The 13471-nt window shown below is 37.3% G+C and overlaps 1 protein-coding gene across 3 annotated transcripts in view; it reads left to right on the forward strand.

The window, feature by feature from the left end:
* The first annotated feature begins 8249 nt into the window (after positions 1 to 8249).
* Npc1a (Niemann-Pick type C-1a) overlaps positions 8250 to 13471 on the forward strand; it is a 279637-nt gene continuing 274415 nt past the window's right edge. For all 3 annotated transcript variants that reach the window (XM_076207043.1, XM_076207044.1, XM_076207046.1), the window contains exon 1: positions 8250 to 8538. In XM_076207043.1, coding sequence (XP_076063158.1) covers positions 8440 to 8538 — 99 coding nt within the window. In that variant the 5' untranslated portion in view covers positions 8250 to 8439. The remainder of the gene's footprint in view (positions 8539 to 13471) is intronic.

The raw sequence follows: 13471 nt of genomic DNA on the forward strand, positions 1-13471 counted from the left end.
ACATCCCCTACCTCTCCTAAACCCACTCTGTACCTCACCAATTACTCTCTCTCTTCCTCTCCTAATCCTCTCAATTAAAACCCTCCCATATGCCATCCCAACTATTTATTTCTGATATTTGGAATCAGTTTTTGTGGCTTGCTGCTGTACTTTTCCGATCTGTTAACGTCTTTCACGAGATTCGGCGATCCTACGGACACAGCATGTTCCACATGTGGACAGACTAATGATCCCTATAGTTGGTTGATGACAGATGGAACTTTTAAATCAAAGATCGTGCAGTCAATATATATATATATATATATATATATATATATATATATATATATATATATATATATGTATAGACAGATAGATAGATAGATACATGTGCGTATGTGTCACTGCGTCACTTGTCATGTGATAGCTGAGTTCGAGTTTTCGGCAGTACCGCATTTCAATTTCTGCTTGTGGCCTCCATTGGGTCTCCCGATGTTGATGGCTTAGAATTAAAGTGCATTGTGGTTGTTAAAATGTATCTCTAATCACTGGGACCCATTCAGTGTTGTACAAATACTTTCCCGTGTTTGTATACTTCCAATTGTACTATCATAGTCGAGATGGGTTGAACGCAAAATTCCATGTATGTGTATGTAACTTGAGCATACAAATATATAAGGAAAATTGCGCTCAACTTATATCTCTCTTGATAGCGTAGTTGGTAAGTCACTGCGTCACTTGTCATGTGATAGTTGAGTTCGAATCCTCGGCAGTACCGCATTTCAGTTTGTGCTTGTGGCCTCCATTGGGTCTCCCGATGTTGATGGCTTAGAATTAAAGTGCATTGTGGTTGTTAAAATGTATCTCTAATCACTGGGACCCATTCAGTGTTGTACACACACAGACACACACACACTGGTGGCGGATTGGTCGGCTTGGTGGCGGATTGGTAAAGCACTGGCCTCACAAGCCAGAGAACCGGGGTTCGATTCCCCGGTCGGGCGGAGATAAGTTGGGTTTGTCTCCTTTCACGTGTAGCCTCTGTTCACCTAGCAGCGAGTAGGTACGGGACGTTAGTCAAGGAGTTGTGACCTTGCTGTCCCGGTGTGTGGTGTGTGAGTGGTCTCAGACCTACCCAGAGATCGGCTAATAAGGAGCTCTGAGCTCACTGCCGTAGGGTGGTGTCTGGCTGTCTCGACAGAGACTGCAGCAGATCCGAGGTGAATACACACACACACACGCACACACACACACACACACACACACACACACATATATATATATATATATATATATATATATATATATGTATATATATATGTATATATATATATATATATGTGTGTGTGTGTGTGTGTGTGTGTGTGTGTGTGTGTGTGTGTGTGTGTGTGTGTGTGTGTGTGTGTGTATTATGTGTGCGTGTGTGTTTGTGTGTGTGTGTGTGTGTATTTACAGGCGTTCAAACATTGTTGTGCTGGCAAAAATATGTTTTAATGTCTGTGTACACAAACATGAACCTCAACACCAGCGAGACTATTAAGAAAGTCGATAACCCCGGTTGCAAAAGGTTGATTGCCCCGTGTTTTCGCATTTGTTCAAACAATCATCAAAACTTTCCCGATTTCACCTCGAGAGGGTTGGCAGCCGTGACTGCATCATGTTGGCTAACCTGTCTTTTTGCAGTCGCTGATAAAGCCTCCCGATGCTCCTCATTTCCTCCCGGATCGTTTCCTAGAATTCCTCTTTAGAGACTTCCCGGTATCATATTGATATTCTTCGTCATCCTTCATTCCAGAGGGCGTCTTATGAATAGGATATTTTCGCTCTGAGTAGAAGACAGTGAAACGAGCTGTGACATATTTCACTGGATTTTGTTTTGATTACGGGTGGGCTATTCTATCCTGTTTGAATATAATCTCGATCTTTCGAGACGCCCTTGTTAATGGGTTCCTCAAAGCGATCATTCTGATTACAAAAAGAAAATTATGAGAAGATAAATAAACATAGTAAAATAAAGATAAAATATCAATAGATAAATAAGAATAGCTCCTCGTACTTGTTCTAACACCCCACGGATTGCAGAAATGGCCGGAAGTGTGGATTTAAGAAAGAAGAGAAATTAAACGAAAAGGAGAATAAGGAAGAAACCATAATGATAGAAGGAAGCACAGAAGAGAGGAGGGTAATTGTAAAAATGTTTGGAAGTGTGGACTTATGAAAGGGGGGAAATTAGATTAAGAGAATGACAAAGAAGAAAACATAACGGTGGCATTTAAGCATAGACCTAGAAGAGAAAATATATGAATCTTCAAAGTTTGAAACTGGTTAGAGATGGTGGAAAGTGGGGGGAAATTACAAATATATATAACATTCAAGGACCTGTATCAGTCTACAAAAACAAATGTTCGAGTCATTAGCTAAACTTTTTCACTCTTACATAATTTTTTCTTATATTTCCTTTTTACCAATTTGCATTTTCATAGTCTCTCATTGTTTATAGTTCTTATATAAATTTCATATTTGTTAATGGTTCCTGTCTAGAATATATTCATTTGAAAATTGAAACATGGTATTTGTAATACAGAGGTGATAATTTGTAGGAAAATTATTGAGCAGATTCCGTTGGTATTTTTCTTTTCTATCCCTGTCGACAGATGATGCCTCCCCGACAACATCGCTTGAGCCAACTTTTGCTTTTGAGTAATGTAGCAGCGCAGCTTATCTTGTCTTCGCGTGGAGTGGAAGACAAAGCAAGGTCAGGCTATCTATAAAAGTTGCCCTTGCTTTGATCAGGTGAGCTGAACGTGAGAAATTAGCTGTTAATTAGCTCGAGGTATCTATTTCTTCCGAGAGGAATTCTGAAAGTCATACGATACAGACATTTCAGATGAAGTTTCAGGATTTTTTTTCATTATGCTGGAATTAATTGCAAATCCGACTCTATATATCCTTTGACCAATTCCAGTATCTCCCAAAAGGTAGACCCTACCTTCAATTCTGTTTTGGAACCTTGATTATCAAAGCGGTGTTTCACTGGATATCGAAATGTCTGTATCATATCTCTTTAGTTCAGAGGTTAATAATACACTGCCTATAGATGTGTTTTCATCAGATGGGGTTCTTATTTTTTTTCAGTTACAATATATGTATTAAATCTAATACTGGTGTGACTGTATGACTGTGATGCTCTAGTGAGAGAGATAACACACCACAGGTAGAATATGGAAGCGGACAACGATTAGTCAACTTTCTTTAGGTCCTTCCTGCATTGGAGGTTGGGGGTTATGGTCCCAGAAAGGTCTACCCAGTCACTGAAGATACATCCGGAGATCACCACTTCTTAGTCTTAGACTCCAGTGATTTATACTCTTGTGCTGTCAAACGTGCAGAGCGTCGGCTAGACTTCCAGACTCATGAAAATCCATGTGAACAAGTTGTATAGATACGGTAAAGGAAACATGGACTGGAGGTGAAGCTTTTATTCCTGACGTTTCCTGACGTTTCGTCTATCGTCCTTTGAGAAAGTCGATAGACGAAACGTCAGGAATAAAAGCTTCACCTCCAGTCCATGTTTCCTTTACCGTGTCTATACAACTTCCAGACTCATCAAGGACTTGTCAACATAATTTCCATTCCCTTTGTCCGCTGGATTTGGTCGGTGAAGGTAGAGTGATGAGAAAAGGATAGAACCTGCAGAGACAGGAAATTAGGGTTAGAAAGGTTGCGCAGGTGTCTCCAACACTATCTTGGTCTGTACAATTGAATTCCAGTGGTATGTAGGCTCTAGGACAACTAGTAACTGTGCAAGTTGCAGATACTTGCCAAAACTCCAGCCTCTTAGCCGGGGCCTGTCGTCGCGTAGGTGCACCACGGTTTGTTTAAGGTTAACTCCCCATAGCTTTGCTCATTTACCAAGATAACTTACTCGACGTTGGACCTGCACATCAGGCCACTGGGACTCTCTGTTCCTCCAAGATCCCACAGTGGCCTGGGGCAGCAGTGCACCCAGTTATCATGTGCGACCATGAGGAGGCACGCCAGGTTGCTTAGAAAATGCTTTTTAATGGCAGGAGGAGACTTACGCACTAGGCTTCCCTCTTCACTACAAGACTGTCCCTTGGAGGCGCTGTAACCAAGAAGTTACAGCCAGTGCATGCAACAGACTAAGAGGCATGAAAAATATGCATCATACGCTAATTTACCATACAAGACGTTTCACATAAATATGTGCGTGCACAGAAAGAAAAATCGGGCAAAGGGTTGGTTTGATGAAGATATGAGACAGTTAAGTGAGTAAGGAATGTAGCATAGGAAAAGTGGAAGAAAAAAATGGAAAAGTAAAAACGGACTAGAAATTATTGCATGATAATTCTAAGAAAGGGAGATACCTTTGAAAAGTGCATCGCTGATAAATGCAGAGATGAAACTAAACAGTTCTACAGGATTGTCAACGTTAGATTGAGGGACAGAGAAGGAATCTATATTGACAGTGGATGGAAAGTTTAATGAAGATGTATCTAAATAGAAGAGTCCAATGATTTTACACCAAAGAAAACGATTTTGTAGAAGAGAAATGTGTAGACAGTAATGTCTGGTTGAATGAAATAAAGATGAAAGTAAATGAAGTACACAAATTATCGGAAATTTTGGATTTGAGAAAAGCTTCAGAGTTTGATGAGATCTCAAACTGGATACACCACTTCCATACGGTGACGCTTACGTAGGCGGCATGAGGAGCAAGTGGGTACGCGGTGATGCCGACGTCGGCGTCTTGATTATATTTATTGTAGTCGTACCTACGTAACCTCCATTCTCTCTAAACTGGCTTCATCATATTTTTTATGGTTATCAAAAGTCACGGGTGAAAGAGAACGAACGATTGAGCACTGACTTTATTTTTTTTATAATGCGATTATTATGACGCAACATCGCACTTCGGGCAGCTAATGCTGCCAGACGTGCGATGTGCCCCGGAGTGAAGAGGTTAATTAAAAAGATACAGTGAACAACCGTTGGTGATGACTGGAGGAGAGTGAGTGCCACGGGACTGGGAAAAAATAGCGTAGTAGGCCTACCAATACACAAAGAAGAAACTAAATATAAAACGCTGTGTTACAGACCAGTGTCCTTGACAAGTATTGTAACAAAATTATGTCAGAGAACTGTAACAGAGAGCTGGGTCTTGGAAAGATTAACATTTCAATAGATGTCCAGTTCGATTTCAGAGCTGGAAGATCATGCGTATCAAAACTGCTAAGCTTTTACTCAAAAGTGGTTGATGTACTACAGGGATGGGTGGACTGTGTATTTTGATTTAGAGAAGGATTTTGACGAGATACCTCACTATCGTCTTTTGTGGAAATTGGAGAATATTGGAAGACTTAGAGGTAAGTTCTATGACTAGATCAATAATTCCTTGAAACACCGCCATGAGAACAGTATTGAAGGATAATATATATATATATATATATGTATATATTATCTATGCATTTCTATTACTATGTACTTGTTGCACTGAAGATGTAATATACGAAAGCGCTCTGCTTCGTTAGTTTCTTTTTTCCAAGTGGTCTACTTTGCATATATATATATATATATATATATATATATATATATATATATGTGTGTGTGTGTGTGTGTGTGTGTGTGTGTGTGTGTGTGTGTGTGTGTGTGTGTGTGTGTGTGTGTGTGTGTGTGTATGTGTGTGAGTGTGTGTGTGTGCAGTTGTGCCAACGACAATGTAAGTGGAAGAGAGTTGGCATTTAAGGAAAGTAGAAAGTAGATATTTGAATGATGTGTTTAAGATGAAGTGTTTGAGAAGTATAGTGGGAGTCACGAGGATGGATAGAGTGAGAAAAGAGGTAAGGTGGAGAGATAAAAGAGCGAGGGATGGTTTAGGCATATGGAATGAATGAGTGAAGAAAAATAGTAATTTTGGGCGTGGAAGGGAGAGGTGGATGGAGTGAAATTGAAGGGAAGATCAAAAATGGGTTTGATGGATGGGGTGAAGGGGACTTGGGTAAAAGAAGGATGCCTGATGAGCAGGGAAGGGAGAGGACAAAGGATAGAAGTGAGTGGAGAATCATTGTGAGTGGATGATAGGTTCACGCGGACTGAAGTGATTTCATCTTGTCTTCCCTCTTTACTTGTGAAGGGATGAAGAGGAAGAGTCACCATGCATATAAGCGATGGGAGTAAACCAGCTTCGGCTCTTGGGCCCCGCTGTGGGTGTGCTGTGTCTTACTACATGGCTTCTGATCCAGGAAGTGGGCGGGGTCAGCTAAAATGAAAGGGAAACAAATGAGTACAGGACAGGATAGGTGTGGGGTGGGTGAAGGGTGGGTCCATGTTTTGGCTATCTCCCTTACAAAAAAAAAACTTTCTGGTGTATAGATAAATAAGCAACAAAATTAACAAATGAATAGTTTACACAAATAAATAAACGAACAAATAAATAAAACACACACATATACATACATACATACATATATATATATATATATATATATATATATATATATATATATATATAAACAGAAATGTAGTAGCACATTTGTAAATGACACACAGGAAACCCACAATCGGAGAAAATAAACTTCGAATAAAGAAGAATCCTATATTTCGGCTATCAACTGTAGCCCTCTCCGACTGTGGGTTTCCTGTGTGTCATATATATATATATATATATATATATATATATATATATATATATATATATTATACATATATACACGTGTGTGTATATGTATATGTATATATATATGTATATATATATGTATATGTATATATATATGTATATATATATATATATATATATACATACACATACATATACCAAAGGCTTTTTCCCCCTTACACGGAAGGTAGCCAAAAGAAAAAGGCATAGGAACTACTCCCACCCATTCCATCCTCTACATACTCCACTCCCCTTTACCCTCTTCCCTCCCTCTTGGCACCTCCTGGATGACGGGTCATCTCTGCATCTTGTCCACTGCCCTGGGTCGGAAGCAGTAGACAAGAAACAATGGTCTCAAACTGTCCGGAAATAGATTCAATTTGGAAGTAGGTAGAAACAACTTTGCCAACCGTGTAGTTAATGAATGGAATAAACTTCCTGCACAGGTAGTGCAATGTAGTTCAGTTCGAAGCTTTAAGAATCATTTAGATAAATACCTAAGTAAGATGCTGTAATGATTATAATTTATCTTATATTATTTGTTTTTGTTTTGTTATCATTTGTCTGTCTGATTTTTATTTATTATTAGTTATATGTCAATTTATTATTATTTACTATTTACCTCTTTGTTTATTATTTAACTATACCTATGCACTTATTTATGTATTTTATTTATTTACATTATCATAGTTTTTATTTATTATTTTATCATTAATATGATTTTTTTTCGCATCCGACCTAGATATGGATCAAAAGGTCTCCTGTCGGCATGCTCCGCCTTTGTAATCCTTGGTAATATCCACAGCAAGGCCGCTTCATGTATTTGACAACCCCCGCCTCCTCGTCCCCTCATACAGAAAAGAAGACGTATATATATATATATATATATATATATATATATATATATATATATATATATATATATATATATATATATATATATATATATTCTATTTTACCTTGAAATTGCGTTGGTCAGCGTGCAGAGGACCTTAGCTGATTATAACTGCTTATCAACAGGTAGAGTATGTGTATCACTGGTAACTATAGGTTAGATATGTTGCAAAAGCACTTGAAAGAAAATTGAACATGGTTGCTTGTTGCATTCGATGTTGGCAGCTTGCTCCATGTAATCTAATATGTTTGAAAACCTTAAACTTCCTGTACGTTGTAGTTGCGCTACAGTGAAAGAAATACCATACTAAATATTACTTAGAAGTGAATTACGTGTCACAGTAATGTATAAACTGGATGTGACCTTGGAAAGTTTGACTGGTTCTGTTTTTAAACTATTCACTCGTGATTTATGATTCATCCATACTAATCATGGGTTAGGTAAAAATGCTAGAATAAAAAATCCCATACTCGCGTTTACATTCCAAACGTCTTTGGCCTTGTTTTATCATGATCGACTTTAGTCTTCCTAATAAATAATAATAATTATCACGGCGTATGTAGGAAATTTGTATACAGAAGAATAAGTAATTTTATATAATACAAATATATGTATTTTTATATGAGAACATGCCAACTGCACCGAAGACATGTGATTGGGCGGAGTGAGGGATGACGTCTATATAACGTAAAGCGCGCGCATACACCAGTAGTGTGATGATCTTCGGAGGGGAAGGAGTTACGTTTCATTCTGCCTCTCAGTTCGGACCGGAGCAAGTGAAATTTCAACTGTATTTTAGAATTTGTGAATAGATAAAACACATAAACTACACCAAGTATATGTACAGTGATTTAGAAAGATATAAATCTGAACAGTTGGTGGTTTAAGGATGGTGTGCTTTAAAATGGACCCAAACATCCAGCGAAAGCAGCCGCTTAGTCAGCGGTTGCTTTTTACTTCTCTCGTTAGCCTTCTTCTGCTTCTACCGGTAAGTTTATTTTATTTCATGGAAGAGTTTGTGTGTGTGTCGTTCATTGTGCTTTACTCAAGTATCACGAACTGGGAATTTTCGGCTTTTAATACTGACTAACGGACAACGTGCATCGGATCGATGAGACAGCTGAACACAAACATAACCAGCTCTCCCACCCCTGATAGCGAGATGAGACTGACCCAGAACTGTTAGTTAGATAATGATGTAGTCTCGTTTGTGTTTAACTGTGGTTAAAAGGAATTCAATAAATAAATTGCCCCGTTCTTTGCAAGCGACATTGATCTTTTGGAAGTGTATACATGATCCCATTGCTTTGTTGACGAAAGAAGCGGCCTTGGGCTTGGAGTTGCTTTTTGTGTATTATTTTCTAATTTCTCGTTAAAATTAAACGTTAACTCTAGAAGATAAGTACTTGTTGTGATGGCAGGGGTTAGGTTGCCTGACAGTAATTGTTATTAGACCTCATTACATGGTAAATGGTAGCAAGCAATACAATTCCTTAGAAAGTACCGTTGTTTTCCTTCCATTTTCCGTAAGGTAAAGGTTGCAGGAGATAGTTGTGTTGTGGTATGATAGACGTCATGGTTATTTCTCAATTTTGGTGTCCTTTGTTACTATGAGCCTACAGGATGTCGAAGTACGGCACTATTATATTTATTTATTAATTTATATATTTCTTTTTTTATGTAATTATGCTAATTTTTTATTCGATAACTAAAATGGAGTCTGACAATTTATAGTTTCACCCATTAGTCATGAAGTTTGAGTATTCATATATATGATATAATATCACATTGTTATAGCATATGTTGAAATTAACTGCGATGGTTGGCCTACAATCTTTATTCTAGATGTTGCCGGATTATTTTGGTTGGTGGAGGGAAACCCCTTGATTAACTTGTCGACTGCCGTAATTGACATGCAAGGTTTATGTTGGCTGTTTGCTGGGCAGCTTTATTCGGCTGAAGGAATCTCTAGAAGTGAAAGGATTAATGATGTTAAAGAGGGTTTTGAGCGTTGACTTCTTGAGGCTTTGTATTCGGTTCCAAATTTTAATTTTTGTGTTTTTCTAATATGAAGCTCATATTTTTGGTAGTTTACTGCTGATTGCTTTGTGTTTGCTGCTTCACATTTCATGTATGAAATACATGTATAAACTTTAGGGAACAGTGTATTGAATTGATGCTTTTATTAAGTCAGCTTAAGAAAATGTAAAATATTATTAATATAGCCGCAAGGTTGATTGAAGGTGTCCTCGGGTGGGAAAGAATTAATCCTGTTCTAATTGAACTTAACTGGTTGCCTATAAGGGTAAATGTACTGTACAAATTTCATGTATTAATTTGTCAGACTTTAATAACTGGTTGTCACAATATCTGAGGGATATGTTACGGTTGTTATAACCAGTGGAAGGTATAGATGCTTGTCAAACTACTGACAGCATTGTGTTGTCTGAAACAAGATGTTCTAATGTTGGGTTTCGTGCCTTTGAATTTGGTGCTGCTTGTGTGTATAACATTTTGCCATTATACATTCAAAAGATAGATAATATCAAAAGCTTCAAGTTAAAAACTTTTCTATTCTCCAAGTGCTATGGTCTTGATAATTTAACTATTGATAAAGAATATGCAGTGCTTTGTTTTAATATGTCTTCTTATTTGGACTTTCTTTTTTCTTTGTTTTGTAGGGTGGTTTTTATGTATGAATCTGTTGTTTTTCTGTTAGTTGAATCTTTGTTGTTTTTCTGTTAGTCTTTTTGCTGGGTGTATTTCTAATGTAAAGCTTTGTAGCATGAATATACAGGGATTTCTCGATTTATGTGAGGAATACATACCTGAAGTGATCATATAATGTAAAAATCACATCAAATGAACGTTTCACTATTGCTTACTTGATTTTTTACATTGTGTTATTCAAAATAATCTGTGTAATTTGAAAAATTACTAGGTTTTTGAACTCGTGTTATTCCAAAATCGCATATTCTAAACACGCATAAATTGAGAAATCCCTGTACAGAACTATATATCAGTTAAGAAAAAAATTGTCTGCCCTACAGAGTGCTCTGGTAGAATAGGCTCAGATAAACAACAAGTATAATCAATAATCTGTTGTTATTATTAATATTATTGACCAATGACTGGTGCCTGCCATTTGTAGCCCTGCAAGGTGGATTTTAGCGAGAATCCCCTTGCTGTCGTTTTTCAGAGCATGTGAACAGTCTTTATTTCCATTCCATTAGACAGGGCTTACACTTGTTTTCTGGACTAGGCCTAAAATCGTACTGTACTCATCTCCACAGTATTTTCCCCACCTTTTCGTCATCATTATTATTATTGAAAAATGTAGTGCTACTTTTTTCCATTTGTTATCACCAATCCTTGAAGCAAATTGGTGATGACATATAGGTGTGGTCATTAATACATCAGACATGCTTTATGCTTCAAAGTTGTTTTCACCTCTTTCATATGAGAGGAGGGTTTTGTTAAGTGAATGATATCTGGCATTAAGCATAATTGAGCCCATGTGTGTGTTGAAATGACCCAGAAGTTCATAAGATGTTGAGTTTGGTATTGTAGACCATATAAACTTTAGATGGAACTTTGAAATTAATGATAATGATGAAAGTCATTGGTTTATTTAGTTAAAAGTGATACACTGGCATTGTACAATTTGAACAAGTTCTAGGATTAGGTTAGATTGAATTTATAATGTGCACTATGGACAGAATGACACAGTTTTTGTAGTGGTCAGTCGTTTTAGTCTGTCTCTGTCTCCTTTACATGACATGATTTGTTTGTGTTAGTGAAAAAGGGAGTGTAACTGGTTATACTAGTTTTGGAACTACCTCTTTAGGCTGCCTGTAAATATCAGAAGTAAAGCTTGCTTCAGAGACAAGAATTGTCAGTGACAGCGCTGCTAAAACATGTTTTTGTGTATTCATTTATTACTTGTCAATCAATCAATTTGTTGCTCTGGTTTTGTCATGCAGGAACCTGGTCATGGCCACCAGTTCAGCCTATAAGCCATTTAATGAAATATTTTTGTGTTCATGTTGAAAATGTGAATGTAGGGCAGTGTAGTGTTGTGGTGGTTGCATCTGGGACAGATGATGTTGCCAAGCAGATTCTTTGTTGGTATGGTTTTAATACAAGATATAAAATATAGAGACCTATACAAAGGCATGCATGTGTAATCCTTAGTCTTGTGAGTGGTTCTTAGTTTTGTTGATTTTTGGGGGAGCTTGGAAGTGAAATGCTTGTTTTGTGTGTATATTGGTATGGGTGTATTGTAGTATGCTAAGGGCTGGTTATTGAAGGTGTTTGGGTAGAATATGGAGGGTGGTTATATTGCAGTCAGTTGATTGTTTGATTTTGTGGGAGGTGTGTGCCTATTATTCTTATGTTCTGCTCTGCGTGAGGGATTTTGGTTTGCGAGTGTAGATGCTTCATTGATTCTACCTCAGTGCAGCCGGTTTATAATTCTGATTATATTGTGTTGTTTGTAGGCTGTCTTTGTTTCTTTTCTTACAAATGTTAAGGACTATGTGTGTGCATAGTCAGGTGTAGTTCTTATGAGCTATTTGTATATAATAATGAATGTTTCTTACAGCTGTCAAAGTTTTGTACCTGTAATAAATTGGTGCATACAAAGATCTTAACCCGCTTTAAAAGTGAAGTGACCAAGTTGAAGCTTACTTCTGCCTTGGGTATTCATGGGAGAAATACATAAGAAAAACGAGGGGTCTCTCTTTTCTTTTCTTTTATTTATTTATTGATTTTTTTATTTTATTTTTTATCTATTTATTTATTTATTTATTTATTATTATTATTTTTTTTTCTCTCTCTCTTTGCTCCATCCCATTTATTAACCTTTTGCAATACATAACCCTAAATGAAAAGAGGTAAAGCCATTGGGATGGTACAGGAGGTGTTAGGCGATGGTAGAAAGTGGGGATAATAGAAGTAAGAGTTAATAATTGCATTCCTGTTTGAGTAAAGATCAGTCACTTTGTACCTTCAGATCTGTCTTGCAGGAGACCGCAAGTGACAGTGACACCCTGGGATCAACCCACAAGTCATTGAAGGAAGAGATACTTTGTTGTTTTCTGGGGAAAGTTAGATTAGGGCATTTTAGGATGAGGTGATTTATGTTTTCTGTGTTGATTGTATCAGGGATCATTTACTTCTTTGACCAAACATTACGTGTTGATATTTTAAAGCTGGGTGTCAGTTTGAACATGCACCTGCTGGTGATTCTTTTTAATGTTAGGAATTTCTCGGCAGGCCTGATGTCTAAGCAATATACTGTAATGCCTGCCAATTTTTGGTTCACTTAGTTATTGTTTTCTTCATTTAACTATCTTCTTAGCAACTGACCTAGTTTTGTACATAAAGCTCTCCTGTTGGTATGATCCTCCTTTGTAAACCATATGCATTTGAACTGCACGTGGCAGGTTATTGTTGATGTTTGAGCAATATGCTACCTTTTTAGTTTAATTGTCCTTATGTTACCTTACATTATGGTATGGATGTGTGATATTAAGGGATCTTGGGTACTGCATTTTGGGCAGGGTTTTGGTTTCCATTTGTGTATGCGTTTGCTTGGTACTGATCTTGGTATGTTTATTTTCTTATATATTTTTACTGTTGGCACTCTTGTCCAATCTGTTAATTTCACCATTCACTGTTTCTTTGATTCATGGTTAGGGTGAATACTGTCAGTAATGATTCCTGGGGGGTGGGGTTCTTTCTGTTTTATTATGTTGGTGATGACGAGGAGGGCCTTTGTATGGAGTTGCAGACATTGCAAATCTATTTCACAATTCCATCTACCTCTAACTGGGATGCCTGGGGCCGTATACACAAAACTTTTTTGTTAGCCTTAACAATCTCTGCTAGCTAACAGAAAACCACTAAAAGTTATACAC

Source organism: Oratosquilla oratoria, chromosome 23 (assembly GCF_046742065.1).
Source record: "Oratosquilla oratoria isolate Oo_2021 chromosome 23, ASM4674206v1, whole genome shotgun sequence".
NCBI lineage: Eukaryota > Metazoa > Arthropoda > Malacostraca > Stomatopoda > Squillidae > Oratosquilla > Oratosquilla oratoria.